The sequence below is a fragment of the Panulirus ornatus genome, chromosome 17, assembly GCF_036320965.1.
Source record: "Panulirus ornatus isolate Po-2019 chromosome 17, ASM3632096v1, whole genome shotgun sequence".
Taxonomy (NCBI): Eukaryota; Metazoa; Arthropoda; class Malacostraca; order Decapoda; family Palinuridae; genus Panulirus; species Panulirus ornatus.
The window spans coordinates 46,225,108-46,247,528 of NC_092240.1; the positions used below are offsets into that span (position 1 = coordinate 46,225,108).

Here is a 22,421-nt window from a genome sequence, read left to right on the forward strand (position 1 = left end):
GTTTAATTTGTTTATGGATGGGTTTGTTAGGGAGGTGAATGCAAGAGTTTTGGAAAGAGGGGCAAGTATGAAGTCTGTTGTGGATGAGAGAGCTTGGGAAGTGAGTCAGTTGTTGTTGCTGATGATACAGCGCTGGTGGCTGATTCGTGTGAAAAACTGCAGAAGCTGGTGACTGAGTTTGGTAAAGTGTGTGAAAGAAGAAAGTTAAGAGTAAATGTGAATAAGCGCAAGGTTATTAGGTACAGTAGGGTTGAGGGTCAAGTCAATTGGGAGGTAAGTTTGAATGGAGAAAAACTGGAGGAAGTGAATTGTTTTAGATATCTGGGAGAGGATTTGGCAGCGGATGGAACCATGGAAGCGGAAGTGAATCATAGGGTGGGGGAGGGGGTGAAAATTCTGGGAGCCTTGAAGAACGTGTGGAAGTCGAGAACATTATCTCGGAAAGCAAAAATGGGTATGTTTGAAGGAATAGTTGTTCCAACAATGTTGTATGGTTGCAAGGTGTGGGCTATGGATAGAGTTGTGCGAAGGAGGGTGGATGTGCTGGAAATGAGATGTTTGAGGACAATATGTGGTGTGAGGTGGTTTGATCGAGTAAGTAATAGCAGGGTAAGAGAGATGTGTGGTAATAAAAAGAGTGTGGTTGAGAGAGCAGAAGAGGGTGTTTTGAAATGGTTTGGTCACATGGAGAGAATGAGTGAGGAAAGATTGACCAAGAGGATATATGTGTCAGAGGTGGAGGGAACGAGGAGAAGTGGGAGACCAAATTGGAGGTGGAAAGATGGGAGTGAAAAAGATTTTGAGTGATCGGGGCCTGAACATGCAGGAGGGTGAAAGGCGTGCAAGGAATAGAGTGAATTGGAACGATGTGGTATACTGGGGTCGACGTGCTGTCAATGGATTGAACCAGGGCATGTGAAGCGTCTGGGGTAAACCATGGAAAGTTGTGTGGGGCCTGGATGTGGAAAGGGAGCTGTGGTTTCGGAGCATTATTACATGACAGCTAGAGACTGAGTGTGAATGAATGGGGCCTTTGTTGTCTTTTCCTAGCGCTACCTCGCACACATGAGGGGGGGAGGGGGATGTTATTTCATGTGTGGCGAGGTGGCGATGGGAATGAACAAAGGCAGACAGTATGAATTATATACATGTGTATATATGTATATGTCTGTGTGTATATATATATATGTTTACGTTGAGAAGTATAGGTATGTATATTTGCGTGTGTGGACGTGTGTGTATATACATGTGTATGTGGGTGGGTTGGGCCATTCTTTCGTCTGTTTCCTTGTGCTACCTCGCTAACGCCGGAGACAGCGGCAAAGCAAAATAAATGAATAATAAAAAGCCTCAATTTCATTCTCAAATGAAGCTAATATGCTGAAGTTCATTGTGAGTCACTTGAGGATTTACATTAAAGAAGTTTCCTGAAATGTGTGTGAAGCACTTATTTTTTTTTCTGATAGTGACATGAGAATACTAACTCAGATTTATATCTGTTTAACTCCAGAATACTATGATTGTATGATTGGTAAGTCTTCATTTTATGCACAACATTAACCCTCCCAGCCTGACATACATGCTGATAACTCTCCACCTAGTGGTCTGAAACTAAACATTGTCTTTTCTTTTTTCAAAAATAGACAGGACAGATTCTTTTAACACTTAGCTTGTTTTTGAGCAAATGGTTTTCAGAACTGGACTACAGTGAGATAGAATAATGCAATGATCAGAAAGGATTTCTGAAGAAAAGGGCACTTCTAGCAATGGAGGTGATGGTTTTTGTACCCCTGCATTCCCTTCACATGCTTGGTTTGGTGCCTGGCTTTGGATTGTAGGCTATGGTTTTGGTACTTTGTATATAATAGCTAGGGACAGAATGAGTGCAGATTGTTTTTTTTTTTTCCTGACACTGATCACTAAAGCAAAGAGGTATAGTATCAAAATATAGGCATCATTTTGTCACCTAATTCATTAGTACCTCACTTTCAGTTACATGGCAATTTTTCCTGTTTTTTTTGTGAATATTTTTTATCTTGTAGATATATAAATAAGGAGAGGCTTTATGCAGAAAGTTGTAGAAAGACCTAAAGATAACAGAAAAATTATGATGTGTGAAACTTCAATGAGGAACATGAAGAAAATTATAAGGATCAAGATATAAGAAAGAATATTAGGGATTTAAAGATGCAGAAACTTACTTTTAAGAAAATGAAGTTTAATGTTAACACTCCACTTATACCACATTTTTCTTTGCCTATGAATTAGCAATTGTGTTGTTAGCTTATTAGCACCATGGTTTAAGTAATGGTTGCCACTGATAAAAATATCATGAAAAAAGAATAAGGTCTGTAGATGGCCAGAGTTTGGGGCAGAGAAAAAACACATACGTAAAGTACACTTGGGGCAGGATTTTTAATAAGGTTGCTTAAATGTGTGGAGCACTGGAGAGTTCTGTAAACTTAAGATTAGAGAAAGTGAAAAGCTGTTGTTAGAGTATTATCATGTTTCCTTATTGTTGACTTCTGGCCATATGAGTGGGTAAAAGACTGGTAAACTCCATATCTCTTAAGTATACTCAGATGTACATGTTCTTGATAGTTATTCTCAGTTCATCAACAGGTTCCTTCCACACTTGTGTCAGTTGGAAAGTGTTGACAACAATCCAGAACTTCGTGGTAATTGTGTGGCGACGTTAGCTGTCATTAGTCAAGCTCTTGTTCTCCCTTCTCGCATCCCAGCACTTATGGAAGCAATTATGCAGGTTGCACAGAGCAGGTATGGTGATAACAAAAAAGCTGCAAATTCTCAGGTTTTGATGCTTTTATGAAGCTGCCTTTTGTTTTCTCTTATGTTCATGAGAAATTGATAAAGACAGTGTAATGAAAGTTTAGATATTAACATGGTTTAAACTAGATATCATCTTTTGTTGATGTGCCATGCATTTTGAAGCCCCTACCCTTTTTCATTGCTCTTTTTCCATTTTTCACCTAAAGACAGATCCCTTTGAGCATCCAATGTAACAATTGCTTGGTGGTGATTTAAAACATTGTTTTATCCCTCAAAATGAGATGAATCCATGAGGATTCACACCCTTCAGCCATTGTGAAACATCTTTGGCCAGCATATAATTGTTTATAGGGCTGAATTGCCTTACAGTAACCTGCCTAGGCTTGTGATGTCACAGTGCAGAGGTGAGGCATCACCAATCAGCCATCCACTTGTACTCATTTGCACTTACGTACAGCATTGTTTAGGCCTGCTGGCCATTTCTTGACAATGGTCTGTGGTGTTTTGTCTTTCATTTCAGTTCTTTACAGGTGTCACATGGGTATCACTGTCTTTTATATGTATATTTTCTTTCACATGGCATAAAGATCTTAGACTTTGTTGTGATGGTTAGCATATTACCATTTTTTTATTTTTTGTTTGCATTTTTTTCTTATTATTTCAGAAGAAACCTAAATCTTTATTTTAATGTTTTTAAGTTGTACACGTGCATCTCGCACTCTTGGGACCCAAGTCCAACTGAATATGATGTGCATGATGATGTTTCAGGCCATATTTCAAATATCTTGGAACACCCATGATTGGTAATACTTTTTGATTCAGAAATTTCATAGCTATTAGTTACCCATTAACTCTTCTCTGAATATGCATCTGGCAGCTGCGATTAACACTCATGCATTTGGCAACCATAAACTTTAATACACAGTGGCAGCCGAAGAAATGGCTGTAATTTTGATGGAAAGTATTGATATAGATGAGTGTGATGATGATGAGTATGCTGATTTTAAGCTTTTGTTTGAGTCCCATGATGACAGTTACATAGTAGAAAATGGATCAAAACCAGTTTAAAGTGAGAATGATGGTGATATAACTCTCACACCATCTCAAATACCTTGTTCTGTTTTTCTAAGGAATTGGTTTGTTGGTGTCTTTTCCTCACTTGCCTAACATTGCTAGGTCAAGTTCTGATGTGGAACAAGAAAGTGGCATAATTCAGAATACTGATGAGTCATGTGAAGTGGACTGTTTCCAGTCGTTTTTTTGATACATGGATCATGGATCATACTCTGCAAATGAAAGGGAATTATTTCCTAGTTCTTTAATGAAGAGGTGGCCCGACACGTAAGTAGATGAGCTATAGACACCTTTCAATTTATACCATAATTACATTCTTGAAAATAAGTGGGTAAATCAAGAATGCATAAATCAAATAATGTAGGTCCCAAAAATATTAGGGGTGCCATTATTAATAAGACAGTACCAACAATTCAACCGGTGAAAGACTGCAGTATACACATACCAGGAAATATGAAATGCTGTTGTACACATACTCTACAATGAATTGTAGTAAATAAAAGCTGATAAGAACAAACTTTATTTAACACTTTCTTTTACTGTTGTTCCTGATTTGCTTGCTGGTGCTGGTGGAATGGTAGAGTCACTGGGGAAGGGGGTTAGCAAAGTTTGTGGTGATGGTTGAGCGAGCTCAGCTGTTAAGTCACTAGATGTTGATAGCTTGTCCTCCTTAAGAGTGTCCTTTTTCTTCAAAAAGAAGTATAGCATTGTCTTTTTAGTCTTCATCATTTTTTAGGTGGATTTCTTTATATCGCCTGATGTCAGCTAGGCCATTTCGGGCCACCTTTGAACTTTGTTCTGTGTTTGGGTCATCCTTATCAAATGTAGCAAGTCATTGTAGTTATGCACTGTAGCTAACCTCTTGTTAGTGAGAGAATGCACTTGCTCAACCTCCCCTTCTGCTACTACTTCTTTCTGGTGTTCTTTCTCCAACTGAAGATCTTTATTCAAGAACTCCTCCTTATGCAGTTCTAGCAGCTCCTCCACATCACCCTCCTCAACCATTTTTTTTGTCATTTCCTCAGTCTTTACAAGTGTTCTTGATATGTTCTTGACATTAAAACCCCAGAATTATTGAACACACTGAGGGCAAAGCTTCCACCACACTACGTTCATACAAACACTGGTGATTTCCCTACAGTCCTTGCTTATGATCTTGATGGCGTAAGACTTGCAGAATTCCTCCACAGTCATCCAGTCATTCTCTGTAGTCTTCATAAGCTTTGTAAATAGTTGGCCTTCAAGGTCATTGCTCCCTGATCCATTGCCTGGATTAGAGATATAGTTCTCACTAAGGTTCTATATTGAAGGTGGATAAACAGGGGCATTATCAGTAGGAAGGAGAATCTTGAAATGTGTATTCTCTTTAGCAAAGTGCTCTTTCAGCTCTTCATGGAGCTTTGCAATAAGATATTCACTGAAGACTTGGCCTGTTATGCACCACTTTGGATTAGAAAAATATAGACAAGCCAAAATTGCTTCACATATCCCTAAAGAGCCCTAGGATTTTCTGAATGATAAATCATTAATGGTTTAAGCTTAGTCATTTTTAGTGGTGCCCCCACAAGCAGTGCAAGACAATACTTGGCAGATTTAAATCCTGATGCAGTCTTCTCATCATGGGAAATGTATTCCCTTGAAGACATTCTCTTCCAAAATAATCCAGTATTGTCCTAGATAAAAGTCTGCTTAGGAGAGTAACTGCCTTTGTTGATAATTGCCTTGAGGGTTCCCACAAAATTTTGGTAACAATGACTACGGCTGAAGCGGCCTCACCAGTCATTTTGATGTGGCAAGTATAGTGTTTCCTAGAATTCACGAACCAACCAGGAATTGCTTAAAATGTCTTTATTGCTCCTTCTTCTGCTACTGAGCCATTATATGTAGTCTGGGCATATGTTTGTACTACTAGCATGTTCATAGGGACATTTTCATGATTTTTGTCATTCATTTCATCTACTCGGCATTTGTTCATTTCTCTCCATAATTGAACTCCAGGAATATGTGGTTGTTGATGCACTGATATATAAAAGAAGCAACAGGAGGTCAAGAGGAAGTTGCAAGGGTTGAAAAAGAGGGCAAAGGAGAGTTGAGGTGAGAGAGTATTGCTAAACTTTAGGGAGAATAAAAAGATGTTTTGAAAGGAGGTAAATAATGTGCATAAGACAAGAGAACAAATGGGAACATCAGTGAAGAGGGCAAGAAGGAAAGTGATAACAGACACTGAAGAAGTGAGAAAGAGATTGAGTGGGTATTTCTAAGGTTTGTTAAGTGTGTTTGATGATAGAGGGGCAGATATAGGGTGTTTTTGGATGGTGTGTGAAGTGAGAGTGCCAGGTAGAACGGTTTGGTTAAGAGAGAGGTGGTGAAAGACTTGTGGAAGATGAAATCCAGCAGGTTTGGATGATATTGCAGTTGAATTTATCAAGAAAGGGGGGATGACTGTTTTGTTGATTGGTTGATAAGGATTTTCGTGGTGAAGTTGCTGAGGATTGGCGGAGTGCATGCATAGTGCCATTGTACAAAGGTAAAGGGGATAAAGGTGCATGTTCAAACTACAGAGGCATACGTTTGCTGAGTATGCCTTGGAAATTGTATGGGAGGGTGTTGATTGAAAGGGTGAAGGCATGTACAGAGCATCTGATTGGGTAGGAGCACTGTGGTTTCAGAAGTGGTAGAGGATGTGTGGATTGGGTGTTTGCTTTGAAGAATGTGTGCGAGAAATACTTAGAAAAACAGATGGATTTATATGTAGCGTTTATGGATCAGGAGAAGGAATATGATAGGGTTGATAGTGATGCTTTGTAGAAGGTCTTAAGGGTATTTATGGCATGGGAGGTAAACTGGTAGAAGCGATGAAAAGTTTTTATCAAGGATGTAAGGCATGTGTATGAGCAGGAAGAGAGGACATTGATTGGTTCCCAGTGAAGGTTGGTCTGTGGCAGGGGTGTGTGATGTCCCCATGGTTGTTTAATTTGTTTAAGGTTTGGGAGGTAAATGCAAGAGTTCTGGAAAGAGGGTGAGTATGCAGTCTGTTGGGGATGAGAGGTCTTGGGAAGTGAGTCAGTTGTTGTTTGCTGATGATACATCTTTGGTGCCTGATTCAAGTGTGAAACTGCAGAAGTTGGTGACTGAGATTGGAAAAGTGTGTGAAAGGAGAAAATTGAGAGTAATTGTTAATAAGAGCAAGGTTATTTGGTTCAGCATAGTTGAGGGACAAGTTAGGTGGGATGTAAGTTTGAGGGGAGAAAAATTGGATTAAGTGAAGTTTTTTAGATATCTGGGAGTGGATGTATCAGGGAATGGAACCATGGAAGTGAGTCCTAAGTTAGGGTAGGGGATGAAGGTTCTGGGAGCGATGAAGAATGTGTGGAAAGAGAGAATGTTATCTCGGAGAACAAAAATGGATATGTTTGAAGGAGTAGTAGTTTCATAAGTATTATATGGTTTCAAGGCATGAGCTATAGATAGGGTTGTACAGAGGAGGGTGGATGTGTTGGAAATGAAATGTTTGAGGACAATATGTGGTGTGAGGTGGTTCGATCAAATAAGTAATGAAAGGGTAAGAAGAGAGATGTGTGGTAATAAAATGAGTGTGATTGAAAGAGCAGACGAAGGCGTGTTGAAATGGTTTGGACATATGGAGAGAATGAGTGAGGAAAGATTGACAAAGAGGATATATGTGTCAGAGGTGGAGCGAACAAGGAGAAACAGGAGACCAAATTGGAGATGGAAAGATGGACTGAAAAAGATTTAGTGATTTGGGCCAGAGCATACAGGAGGGTGAGAAGCGTGCAATGAATAGAGTGAATTGGAATGATGTGGTAAACTGGGGTTGACTTACTGTTAGTGGACTGAACCAGGGCATGTGAAATGGTGCCAGGATGTGGATAGGAAGCTGTGGTTTTGATGCATTACACATGACAGGCAGAGACTGAGTGTGAATGAATGTGGCCTCTTTTGTCTGTTTTCCTGACGCTACCTTGCTGAAGCAGGGGGCACGCCTCTCACCCCCCCCTGTATGTTCAGGCCCCGATCATTCAAAATCTTTATCACTCCATCCTTCCACCTCCAATTTAGTCTCCTGCTTCTTGTTTCCTCAACCTCTGATGCATATGTCCTCTTTGTCAATGTTTCCTCGCTTATTCTCTCCATATGTCCATGCCATTTCAACACACCCTCTTCAGTCCTCTCAACCACACTCATTTTATTTCCACACATCTCTCTTAGCCTTTCATTTTTTACTCAATCAAAACACCTCGCATCACATATTGTCTTCAAACATTTTACTTCGAATGCATCACCTTCCTCTGTACAACCCTACCTATAGCCCATGCCTTGCAACCATATGATGTTGTTGGAACTACTATTCCTTCAAACTTTCCCATATTTGCTGTGATATAACTTTCTCACTTTCCACACATTCTTCATTGCAACCAAGACCTTCGCTTCCTCCCCCACCCTGTGACTTACTTTCGCTTCAGTGGTTCCATTTGCTGCTAAGTCCACTCCCACATATCTAAAACACTTTACTTCCTGCATATTTTCTCCATTCAAACTTTCATCCCAATTTACTCTTCCCTCAACCCTATTGAACCTAATAACCTTGATCTTATTCACATTTACTCTCAACTTTCTCCTTTCACACACTTTTCTTCCAAACTCAGTCACCAACTTCTGTAGTTTCTCACTCGAATCAACGACCAGAGCTGTTTCATTGGCGAACAACAACTGACTCGCTTCCCAAGCTTTCTCATCCTAAACAGACTGCATACTCACCCCTTTCTCCAAAACTCTTGCATTTACCTCCCTAACTACCCCATCCATAAATGAATTAAACAACCGTGGGGGCATCAGACACCCCTGCTGCAGACAGACCTTCTCTAGGAACCAATCATTCTCCTCTCTTCCTGCTCTTACACATGCCTTACATCCTTGATAAAAACTTTTCACTGCTTCTGGCAACTTGCCTCCCACAACATATACTGTTAAGACCTCCCACAAAGCTTTTCTGTCAACCCTATCATATGCCTTCTCCAGATCCATAATGCTACATACAAATCCATCTGTTTTTCTAAATGTTTCTCATGCATTTTTCAAAGCAATCACTTGATCCACTCATCCACTACCACTTCTGCAACCCCACTGCTCTTCCCCAATCTGATGCTCTGTACATGCCTTCACCCTCTCAATCAATACCCTCCCTTATGACTTTCCAGGAATGCTCAACAAACTTATGCCACTGTAGTTTGAACACTCATCTTTATCCCCTTTGGCTTTACACAGTGGCACTATGCATGCATTCTGCCAATCCTGAGGCACTTCAACATGGTCCATGCATATGTTGAATATCCTTACCAACCAATCAACAATACAGTCACCCTCATTCTTTATTAATTCAACTTTAATACCATCCAAACCTGCCACCTTGCCAGATTTCATTTCCCACAAAGCTTTCACTACCTCCTCTCACTTAACCAAACCATTCTCCCTGACCCTCTCGCTTTGCACACCACTCTGACCAGAACACCCTCATCTGACACTCTGTCGTCAAACACATTCAACAAACATTCAAAATACTCACTCCATCTCCTTCTCACTTCATCACTACCTGCCATCGCTTCCTCCTTTGCCCCCTTCACCAATGATCTCTTGTCTTTTGCACATTATTTACCTCCTTCCAAAACACTTTTATTTTCCCTAAAGTTTAATGATACTCACCCCCACCTCTCATTTGCCCTCTTTTTCAACCCTTGCACCTTCCTTTTGACTTGCTGCTTTCTCTTATACATCTCCCAGTCATTTGCACTCCTTCCTTGTAAGTATTATTCAAACGCCTTTCTTTTTTCTTTCACTAATGATTTTATTTCTTAATCTCACTACCCTTTCTAATCTGCCTGCCTCCTACATTTCCCATGCCACATGCATCTTTTGCACATGCCATCACTGCGTCCCACTGCCCTCGCATCATTTGCTCTCACCTTTTGCAATTCTACTCTCAATCTTTCCTGGTACTTCCTCATACAAGTGTCCATTCCTAGTTCACTTACTCTCACCACTCTCATCTCCCTCACAATCTGTCTTCCTTTTTGAAAACCTCTACAAATCTACACCTTTGCCTCCACAAGATAGTGATCAGACATCCCTCCAGCCACCCCTCTCAGCACATTTACATCCAAAAGTAGATGCTCTTCACCATTTTCATTCACAACACTGAATACCCCATGTACACCAATTATACTCTCCACTTCTACATTACTCACCTTGGCATTTAAATCGCCCATCACTAGTACCCAGTCATGTGCACCAAAAGTGATGACATACTCTGCTGCTCCCAAAATACTTGCCTCTCATGATCTTTCTTCTCATGACCAGGTGCATAAGCACCAATAATCACCCATCTCTCTCCATCCACTTTGTGTTTTGTCCACATCAATCTAGAATTTACTTTCTTACACTCTATCACATACTCCCACAACACCTGCTTCAGGAGTAGTGCTATTCCTTCCTTAGCTCTTGTCCTCTCACCAACCCCTGAATTTACTCCCAAGATGTTTCCAAAGCATTCTTCCCCTTTGCCCTTGAGCTTCATTTCACTCAGAGCCAGAACATCCAGGTTTCTTGCCCCAGAATGCTACCTCTCTCTCCTTTCTTCTCATATTGATTACATCCGCACACATTCAGACACCCCAATCTGAGCCTTCGAGGAGGATGAGCACTCCCCGCTTGACTCCTTCTGTTTGCCCTTTTAGAAATTGAAATACAAGGAAGGGAAGGCTTTCAGCCTTCCACTCCTGCCCCATGTAGTCGCCTTGTATGACATGCAGGGAATATGTAGGTGGGTGTGTTGGAAATAAAATGTTTGAAAACAATATGTGGTGTGAGGTGTTTTGATCAAGTAAGTGATAAAAGGGTGGGAGAGGTGTGTGGAAATAAAAAGAGTGTGGTTGAGAGAGCAGAAGAGGGTGTGTTGAACTGGTTTGGACATTTGGAGGGAATGAGTGAGGAAAGACTGGTGAAGAGGATATAAGTGTCAGAGGTTGAGGGAACAAGGAGAATTGGCAGACCAAATTGGAGGTGGAAGGATAGAGTGAAAAAGATTTTAAGTAATCAGGGCCTGAACATACAAGAGGGTGAGAGTTGTACAAGGAATAGCGTGAATTGGAATGATGCTGTCAGTGGACTGAACCAGGGCATGCGAAATGTTTGGGGTAAACCATGGAAAGGTCTGTGGGGCCTGGATTTCGATAGGAGCTGTGATTTTGGTGCATTACACATGCCAGCTTGAGACTGAGTGTGAATGTGGCCTTTTTGTCTGTTTTCCGGGTGCAACCTCCCAGAAGTGGGAGACAGCAATGCTGTTTCCTGTGGGGTGGGGTGGCAACAGAAATGGATTTTCTTTATGCTTCCTGGCTGCCACTTCATTTTGGGAATTTCGTTTTTGGGTGCTGTCTTTTTTCCACCTTTACTTCAAGATGGTTGGCTCTTGCCTTTCTAAGTAGAAGAAAGCCTAAGTTCACACCTGGAAGCAAGAAAATGTGGATACATATGAAATTTATAGGTGCACTAGGGGCTCAGAATTCATGGTCAGGTGGCTACTTGCTAGTGCTTTTAGCCTCCCAGAGAGCTTCATTCCACCAGCAAAACCTATCCCAGGTTGTCCTAGGAAGACTTCTAAATCTGCAGATAACCCTAAGACAAAAAGTATTGAAGCAACCCTCTATTTCATTTGCCAAACTTGAGAAAAGCCATCCACAGCTTCAAGAAAATGTCTCTAAAAGAACCATTTAACATAGCTTGCAAAGTACTTTAACACTCCCTCCAACAAGCCAGCTCCCAAACCCATTGTTACAAAGTGTATTAAATGCAAGTGAATGCTACTTAAATCTCAGTTATACCCATAACTAGCACATTGCTCACTTATGCTTTTAAGTCACCCATTATTAATGCTCGATCTCTTTTGTGAAAGCTGCTGACACACTCACTCATTGTCTCCCAAAACAAAACACTTGCCTCTCATCATCATTCATCTCATTGCCAGATGCAGAAGCATTAGTGACCACCCATGTCTTGCAGTCCACTTTCATATTTTTTTTTTTTTTTTTTTTTTTTTTATACTTTGTCGCTGTCTCCCGCGTTTGCGAGGTAGCACAAGGAAACAGACGAAAGAAATGGCCCCCCCCCCCCATACACATGTACATACACACGTCCACACACGCAAATATACATACCCACACAGCTTTCCATGGTCTACCCCAGACGCCTCACACGCCCTGCCTCAATCCACTGACAGCACGTCAACCCCTGTATACCACATGACTCCAATTCACTCTATTTCTTGCCCTCCTTTCACCCTCCTGCATGTTCAGGCCCCGATCACACAAAATCTTTTTCACTCCATCTTTCCACCTCCAATTTGGTCTCCCTCTTCTCCTCGTTCCCTCCACCTCCGACACATATATCCTCTTGGTCAATCTCTCCTCACTCATTCTCTCCATGTGCCCAAACCATTTCAAAACACCCTCTTCTGCTCTCTCAACCACGCTCTTTTTATTTCCACACATCTCTCTTACCCTTACGTTACTTACTCGATCAAACCACCTCACACCACACATTGTCCTCAAACATCTCATTTCCAGCACATCCATCTTCCTGCGCACATCTCTATCCATAGCCCACGCCTCGCAACCATACAACATTGTTGGAACCACTATTCCCTCAAACATACCCATATTAAATAAATATCCCTGGGGATAGGGGAGAAAGATTACTTCCCACACATTCCTCACGTGTCGTAGAAGGGGACTAAAGGGGACGGGAGTGGGGGGGCTAGAAACCCTCCCCTCCTTGTATTTTAACTTTCCAAATGGGGAAACAAAAGAAGGAGTCACGTGGCGAGTGCTCATCCTCCTCGAAGGCTCAGATTGCGTAATGTGTGTGGATGTAACCAAGATGATAAAAAAAGAGAGATAGGTAGTATGTTTGAGGAAAGAAACCTGGATGTTGTGGCTCTGAGTGAAACAAAGCTCAAGGGTAAAGGGGAAGAGTGGTTTGGGAATGTCCTGGGAGTAAAGTCAGGGGTTAGTGAGAAGACAAGAGCAAGGGAAGGAGTAGCACTACTCCTGAAACAGGAGTGATGGGAGTATGTAATAGAGTGTAAGAAAGTAAACTCTAGATTGATATGGGTAAAACTGAAAGGGGTGGAGAGATATGGGTGATTGCTGGTGCATATGTACCTGGGCATGAGAAGAAAGATCATGAGAGGCAAGTGTTTTAGGAGTAGCTGAGTGAGTGTGTTAGTAGTTTTGATGCACAAGACCGGGTTATAGTGATGGGTGATTTGAATGCAAAGGTGAGTAATGTGGCAGTTGAGGGAATAATTGGTGTACATGGGGTGTTCAGTTTTGTAGATGGAAATGGTGAAGAGCTTGTAGATTTATGTGCTGAAAAAGGACTGGTGATTGGGAATACCTAGTTTAAAAAGAGAGATAAACATAAGTATACATATGTAAGTAGGAGAGATGGCCAGAGAGCATTATTGGATTACGTGTTAATTGATAGGTACGCGAAAGAGAGACTTTTGGATGTTAATGTGCTGAGAGGTGCAACTGGAGGGATGTCTGATCATTATCTTGTGGAGGCGAAGGTGAAGATTTGTAGAGGTTTTCAGAAAAGAAGAGAGAATATTGGGGTGAAGAGAGTGGTGAGAGTGAGCGAGCTTGGGAAGTAGACATGTGTTAGGAAGTACCAGGAGAGACTGAGTACAATATGGAAAAAGGTGAGAACAAAGGATGTAAGGGGAGTAGGGAAGGAATGAGATGTATTTAGGGAAGCAGTGATGGCTTGTGCAAAAGATGCTTATGGCATGAGAAGCATGGGAGGTGGGCAGATTAGAAAGGGTAGTGAGTGGTGGGATGAAGAAGTGAGATTATTAGTGAAAGAAAAGAGAGAGGCATTTGAACGATTTTTGCAGGGAAATAATGCAAATGACTCGAAGATGTATAAAAGAAAGAGACAGGAGGTCAAGAGAAAGGTGCAAGAGGCAAAAAAGAGGGCAAATGAGAGTTGAGGTGAGAGAGTATCATTAAATTTTAGGGAGAATAAAAAGATGTTTTTTGGGGGGGTAAATAAGGTGCGTAAGACAAGGGAACAAATGGGATCATCAGTGAAGGGGGCAAATGGGGAGGTGATAACAATTAGTGGTGATGTGAGAAGGAAATGGAGTGAGTATTTTGATGGTTTGTTCAATGTGTTTGATGATAGAGTGGCAGATACAGGGTGTTTTGGTTGAGGTGGTGTGCAAAGTGAGAGGGTTGAGGAGAATGATTTGGTAAAGAGAGAAGAGGTAGTAAAAGCCTTGCGGAAGATGAAAGCTGGCAAGGCAGCAGGTTTGGATGGTATTGCAGTGGAATTTATTAAAAAAGGGGGTGACTGTATTGTTGACTGGTTGGTAAGGTTATTTAATGAATGTATGACTCATGGTGAGGTACCTGAGGACTGGCGGAATGCTTGCATAGTGCCATTGTACAAAGGCAAAGGGGATAAGAGTGAGTGCTCAAATTACAGAGGTATAAGTTTGTTGAGTATTCCTGGTAAATTATATGGGAGGTATTCATAGAAAGGGTGAAGGCATGTACAGAGCATCAGATTGGGGAAGAGCAGTGTGGTTTCAGAAGTGGTAGAGGATGTGTGGATCAGGTGTTTGCTTTGAAGAATGTATGTGAGAAATACTTAGAAAAGCAAATGGATTTGTATGTAGCATTTATGGATCTGGAGAAGGCATATGACAGAGTTGATAGAGATGCTCTGTGGAAGCTATTAAGAATATATGGTGTGGGAGGTAAGTTGTTAGAAGCAGTGAAAAGGTTTTAATGAGGATATAAGGCATGTGTACGTGTAGGAAGAGAGGAAAGTGATTGGTTCTCAGTGAATGTTAGTTTGCTGCAGGGGTGTGTGATGTCTCCATGGTTGTTTGATTTGTTTATGGATGGGGTTGTTAAGGAGGTGAATACAAGAGTTTTGGAAAGAGGGGCAAGTATGCAGTCTGTTGTGGATGAGAGAGCTTGGGAAGTGAGTCAGTTGTTGTTCGCTGATGATACAGCGCTGGTGGCTGATTCATGTGAGAAACTGCTGAAGCTGGTGACTGAATTTGGTAAAGTGTGTGAAAGAAGAAAGCTGAGAGTAAATGTGAATAAGAACAAGGCTATTAGGTACAGTAGGGTTGAGGGACGTCAATTGGGAAGTAGGTTTGAATGGAGAAAAACTGGAGGAAGTGAATTGTTTTAGATATCTGGGAGTGGATTTGGCATTGGATGGTACCTTGGAAGTGGAAGTGAATCATAGGGTGGGGGAGGGGGCAAAAGTTCTGGAAGCTTTGAAAAATGTGTGGAAGTCAAGAATGTTATCTTGGAAAGCAAAAATGGGTATGTTTGAAGGAATAGTGGTTCCAACAAAGCTATATGGTTGTGAGGCATGGGCTACAGATAGAGTTGTGCGCAGGAGGGTGGATGTGCTGGAAATGAGATGTTAGAGGACAATATGTGGTGTGAGGTGGTTTGAGCGAGTAAGTAATGAAAGGGTAAGAGAGATGTGTGGTAATAAAATGAGTGTGGTTGAGAGAGCAGAAGAGGGTGTTTTGAAATGGTTTGGTCACATGGAGAGAATGAATGAGGAAAGATTGACCAAGAGGATATATGTGTCAGAGGTGGAGGGAACAAGAAGTGGGAGACCATATTGGAGGTGGAAAAATGGAGTGAAAACGATTTTGAGTGATTGGGGCCTGAACATACAGGAGGGTGAAAAGTGTGCAAGGAATAGAGTGAATTGGGACGATGTGGTATACTGGGGTCGACGTGCTGTCAATGGATTGAACCAGGGCATGTGAAGCGTCTGGGGTAAACCATGGAAAGTTGTGTGGGGCCTGGATGTGGAAAGGGATCTGTGATTTTGGTGCATGATACATGACAGCTAGAGACTGAGTGTGAACGAATGGGGCCTTGGTTGTCTTTTCCTAGCGCTACCTCGCACACATGAGGGGGGAGAGGGATGGTATTCCATGTGTGGCGAGGTGGCGATGGGAATGAATAAAGGCAGACAGTGTGAATTGTGTGCATGGGTATATATGTGTGTCTCTGTGTGTGTATATATATGTGTACATTGAGATGTATAGGTATGTATATTTGCGTATGTATTATTGACTGGTTGGTAAGGTTATTTAATGTATGTATGACTCACGGTGAGGTGCCTGAGGATTGGCGGAATGCGTGCATAGTGCCATTGTACAAAGGCAAAGGGGATAAGAGTGAGTGCTCAAATTACAGACGTATAAGTTTGTTGAGTATTCCTGGTAAATTATATGGGAGGGTATTGATTGAGAGGGTGAAGGCATGTACAGAGCATCAGATTGGGGTAGAGCAGTGTGTTTTCAGAAGTGGTAGAGGATGTGTGGATCAGGTGTTTGCTTTGAAGAATGTAAGTGAGAAATACTTAGAAAAGCAAATGGATTTGTATGTAGCATTTATGGATCTGTAGAAGGCATATGATAGAGTTGATAGAGATGCTCTGTGGAAGGTATTAAGAATATATGGTGTGGGAGGCAAGTTGTTAGAAGCAGTGAAAAGTTTTTATCGAGGATGTAAGGCATGTGTGCGTGTAGGAAGAGAGGAAAGTGATTGGTTCTCGGTGAATGTAGGTTTGCGGCAGGGGTGTGTGATGTCTCCATGGTTGTTTAATTTGTTTATGGATGGGGTTGTTAGGGAGGTGAATGCAAGAGTTTTGGAAAGAGGGGCAAGTATGAAGTCTGTTGTGGATGAGAGAGCTTGGGAAGTGAGTCAGTTGTTGTTTGCTGATGATACAGCGCTGGTGGCTGATTCATGTGAGAAACTGCAGAAGCTGGTGACTGAGTTTGGTAAAGTGTGTGAAAGAAGAAAGTTAAGTGTAAATGTGAATAAGAGCAAGGTTATTAGGTACAGTAGGGTTGAGGGTCAAGTCAATTGGGAGGTAAGTTTGAATGGAGAAAAACTGGAGGATGTAAAGTGTTTTAGATATCTGGGAGTGGATCTGGCAGCGGATGGAACCACGGAAGCGGAAGTGGATCATAGGGTGGGGGATGGGGCGAAAATCCTGGGAGCCTTGAAGAATGTGTGGAAGTCGAGAACATTTTCTCGGAAAGCAAAAATGGGTATGTTTGAAGGAATAGTGGTTCCAACAATGTTGTATGGTTGCGAGGCGTGGGCTATGGATAGAGTTGTGCGCAGGAGGATGGATGTGCTGGATATGAGATGTTTGAGGACAATGTGTGGTGTGAGGTGGTTTGATCGAGTAAGTAACGTAAGGGTAAGAGAGATGTGTGGAAATAAAAAGAGCGTGGTTGAGAGAGCAGAAGAGGGTGTTTTGAAATGGTTTGGGCACATGGAGAGAATGAGCGAGGAAAGATTGACCAAGAGGATATATGTGTCGGAGGTGGAGGGAACAAGGAGAAGTGGGAGACCAAATTGGAGGTGGAAAGATGGAGTGAAAAAGATTTTGAGTGATTGGGTCCTGAACATGCAGGAGGGTGAAAGGCGTGCAAAGAATAGAGTGAATTGGATCGATGTGGTATACTGGGGTTGATGTGCTGTCAGTGGATTGAATCAGGGCATGTGAAGCGTCTGGGGTAATCCATGGAAAGTTGTGTGGGTCCTGGATGTGGAAAGGGAGCTGTGGTTTTGGGCATTATTGCATGACAGCTAGAGACTGAGTGTGAATGAATGGGGCCTTTGTTGTCTTTTCCTAGCGCTACCTCGCCCACATGGGGGGGGAGGGGGATGGTATTCCATGTGTGGCGAGGTGGCGATGGAAATGAATAAAGGCAGACAGTGTGAATTGTGTGCATGTGTATATATGTATGTGTCTGTGTGTGTATATATATGTGTACATTGAGATGTATAGGTATGTATATTTGCGTGTGTGGACGTGTATGTATATACATGTGTATGATGGTGGGTTGGGCCATTTCTTTCGTCTGTTTCCTTGCGCTACCTCACAAATGCAGGAGACAGCGACAAAGCAAAATAAATAGATATATATATATATGTACGTATGTATATGTTGAGATGTATAGGTATGTATATTTGCGTGTGTGGATGTGTATGTATATACATGTGTATGTAGGTGGGTTAGGCCATTCTTTCGTCTGTTTCCTTACGCTACCTCGCTAATGCAGGAGACAGCGACGAATTATGATAAATGTAAATAAATAAATAGTGTGAAGCTTACTCCCTTGTGCTCTTTCACACATTCCTATAGCTCTTGCTATTCCTTTTTGTCCTCATTCAAACCCCTGACTTAACCCCTAAGACATTCGCAAACTATTCTTCCCCTTCATCCTTAAGATTTGTTTCACCTACAGCCAGAACATACATTCAGACACCCTAGCTTGAAACTTCAAGGATGATGAGCCATACATCCCATTCTGCCTACCATCATTACGCACAAGGACCAACTGGAGCCCACTAAACGATTGAACCTCTGATCAGTTGCACATTCTGATAAAACTCTAGAAAAAATGATCAACAACAGAATCAAACAAGATGTTTCATTTTCTCCCAGTCAGCATGGCTTCACCCAAACACTTTACCAGCACACTACACACTGAGCTCATGCATTGTGTCTTAGGTGGATTCAACCAATCACCACCACCTTTTTGCACAATATTAGTGCCAGTAGACATCAACATAGCATTTGACACTGGTGTCCAGCACATCGTCAGAGAAAAATTACTTGATACCACCCTCGTTAATAGTGACAAAAAGTAATAGGCTTCAAATTTAAAAGACCTAAACTATACATTGGAGTTTACAAAAGAGCAATATTCTGTTTGACTGTTATCACCTCAGGCAAACCTCAACTTGGAGCCCCTTTCATATGCTGATGACATAATATCAGAACATCCTGACACCAGAGAAGCAACATCAAACATGCAGTACTAAGTTGCGCAATTGGAATGTTGGCTCATTAAAAACGGAATATGTGCATGTCCATAGAAGTCTTCAATCACTGTTATGACTCCAGACAGAAAGTAATTCAGCTTACACCATCCAATCACCTTGAATGGACAGTCCCTCTCACTGAACAAAACACAAACCATTCCTAGGTTTACATATGACACACTCAACATATACTTCCCACACCATTAACATTATATGCAGATGACCTCACAATCACATCAGAATACCCTGACATCACACTAGCAACATCAAACATGCAGCTTTGAATTACACAGTTGGAACAATGGCTCATTCAGAACAGATATCTGCATCTCCACAGAATTCTTCAATCGCTCTTTTGACCTCAGACAGACTGATGACCTCACAATCACATCAGCACAATCTGACACCATGCAAGCACCATCAATCATGCATCTTTGAATTACACATATGGAACATTGGCTCACTCAGAACAATGTCTACATCTCCACTGGAGTCTTTGATCACTCTTTTAACCTTAGACAGACAGGTATCCTTACACCCTCCAGTCACCTTGAATGGACAGTCCCTTTTACTGAACAAAAAACAAAATGAATATTCTAGTCATCGCATAGGACACACTTGACATTCAATTGCCACACCATTAACATCAACACAAATGCAACACAAACTAAATCCCCTCAGAACACTAACTGGTTCTAGATTTGGACATGAGAAAGACTTACTCATCATATACAAATAGTTCATCTGCTCCACTTTAACTATGCCTCATCTGCCTGGTCTTCCAAAGATTTTTGATTTATTCTTGGAAGGCTGTAGTTAGAGATTATTGGAGGCAATCTAGAGAAACATTTATTTGTTCATCCAAGGAGCTTAAATCATCTCTCAGCAAGGAAATTTTCATGGATGAAGAGACTTATTTTGCTAGCCCAGCATGGCCTTTATTTTAGAGGCTGCGATGTTAGGAAAGTAGCATTTTTTCGGAGATCAACAATTGTGGTCTTTGGCTTATTTCTAACATGTTCATACAATGGTACCAGACTCTAAATGTAAAGGATCAACCTTTTGTGTTGCTGGGATTGCCACCTTCATTACTGATAAACTTTTGTGTGCCACAAGGGAACTGCAGTTGACAGTTTTGCCTTTGTCTTCTTTCTTGAGAGAGTTTTTCTCAATCACTCATGTTCAAATAATCTCAAGCTTCTTTAGGACTTTCTGACCATGGAGGGAAATGTAAGTTTTGTCTAATAGAGAATGGAGAACTCTCGCTATCCAGTGCATTGACCCACAGGTACTTTTTCCGAGTTGTTTCTGAGATGTTTCCTGCCTTACCTTCCCCTCATTTTTGAAAAACTCTTATAACCAGCAGTGACCCCAGTTGGGTTGATGCCCACATTTCAAAAATTATGAGGCAGGACAGTTACAGCATGATGGCTTGGGGAATGATGACATTATCACTGAGTGAAAGTTGCTGATTGGTTAGTTGTCAAACCCAGGCTGAACCAGGAGGCAACTAGTGTTAGTGAGGGGTGAGACACCTTTACCTCATCAGAGTGCAGGGGTTAGAGTTTTGTAACCTGAGAAGTTTTCTCATGGATCACAGGACACCACTGTGGAGAGAAATAGATTTTCATTCATTAAACTTATATTTTTATGTTGATATTGAATGTGATGTCCAGGTGGCTGGTTAATTCTGTGGTTCCCACCACTATGAGGAGAAGAGTGATTGTTAGTTGTCATGTATTTTATGTTGTCAACAGTTGGTGGCGGGCGCGTGCTGCAGTGTTGTCATTACTCCAGGTGGCTGTGTTCACAAACATGTTCACCATCCTCAGTAATGAAAAGGCAACACAGCAGGTCCAAGAGCTAGTAGTGGTTCTCTTGTCTGATGTAAGGCTGGAGGTGCAGCAGATGGCTTCTACTGTCCTCAGTGGCCTTATACATTGCAAATTTATCCAGGCTGAGGATAAACTTTTGGTAAGGGATACATCTTTTTATTTAAGTACAGTAAGTACAGCTAGTATTTAGGCTTAAAAGAAAATTGAAGAATGGGAGGTAGGTACAGGCTTTCGGCAGATGGGATGAATAAGATTATTGAAGTGTAAATGTAATTGAAGGACAAGACAATATATTGTTTGATATATGTAATGAAATGGTTCTTTCAGGGGTGTGTCTATGCATGACACTCCTGAACAACGACTTAAAGTTAATTAAGAAGGTGAGAGAAATATTCTTTCTTTACTTCCATCACTGCTAACTCCTTTTCAATGGGGTGGGTTAGTTATATGTACAGCCTTCTTAGATCACTCATATGTATCCTCATGTCATTTTTTAAAGTAGCAGGTTAACAAAAGTCTTATCTCAATCATTTGATGCTCTTAACCCCCCCCTTCTCTCTCTCTCTCTCTCTCTCTCTCTCTCTCTCTCTCTCTCTCTCTCTCTCTCTCTCTCTCTCTCTCTCTCTCTCTCTCTCTCTGTGCCTATAGGATTTGATCTGTGGGCCTCAGTTTTGGAATATACCCCTACCCCATAAAAGGTACATGTAATTTTTACCAGTTTCACTATTAGAAAATTTATCATCCAGAAAGAAACACACCCATAGGTAAATTTCCCCACAGAGCATCATGTAAAGGAAAATTGCTTATTATGAAAGATTTCCATAATAAAAGGGGGTTATGTTCTCGTAGACCCAGTATTATATCCAATCTTTGGCATTTTAGAAAAAATTAAACATTAATTATGAATACCCCATATACTGAATATCAGAAGATCTACTTACCAAAAACTATTGAGTGTTTTATAAATGCCAGGGATCTTGTTCACTTTGGTATGAAGTATTGCTCACTTATCTGGGGTGGCTTTTGTTCCACATCTCTCTAGGGCAGAGTGGTACTTAAAGCTTTGAGCATTATCAGCTTTCATGTTATCACCTCTTTAAACCTCCTTTTCCATTTGCCATGATTTTTCTTTCAACTATCTGTTTTACATGTACTACTTTTTTCAACCTATCTGTTTTACATGATTATTTTGGCCACTGCTCTCATAACCTCTCTCTATGTATTTCTTGGTCCACTGCTCTCATAAGCTCTCTCTATGTATTACTTAGGCCACTGCTCTCAGAAGCTCTTTATGTATTACTTTGGCCATTGTTCTTGTAAACTCTCTATGTATTTATTTGGCCACTACTTTCTTAAGCTCTTCTGTGTATTACTTTGGCCACTGATCTCATAAGCTTACTATGTATTACTTTGGCCACTGTTCTTGTAAACTCTCTATGTATTACTTTGGACACTACTTTCTTAAGCTCTCTTTGTGTATTACTTTGGCCACTGCTCTCATAAGCTTTCTGTGTATTACTTTGGCCACTGTTCTTGTAAACTCTCTATGTATTACTTTGGACCCTACTTTCTTAAGCTCTCTCTGTGTATTACTTTGGCCACTGCTCTCATAAGCTCTCTCTATGTATTTCTTTGGCCACTGCTCTCATAAGTTCTCTCTGTGTATTACTTTGGCCACTACTTTCTTAAGCTCTCTCTGTTTATTACTTTGGCCACAGCTCTCTTAAGCTCTCTCTATATATATTGATTTGGC

At 41.3% G+C, this 22,421-nt stretch overlaps 1 protein-coding gene across 1 annotated transcript in view; it reads left to right on the forward strand.

Moving 5' to 3' along the window:
- The window catches only part of LOC139754434 (proteasome activator complex subunit 4-like), a 576,322-nt gene that overhangs the window by 511,178 nt on the left and 42,723 nt on the right, over window positions 1-22,421 (forward strand). Inside the window, exons 32-33 of the mRNA XM_071671710.1 lie at window positions 2,623-2,778; window positions 20,591-20,807. Coding sequence (XP_071527811.1) covers window positions 2,623-2,778; window positions 20,591-20,807 — 373 coding nt within the window. The remainder of the gene's footprint in view (window positions 1-2,622; window positions 2,779-20,590; window positions 20,808-22,421) is intronic.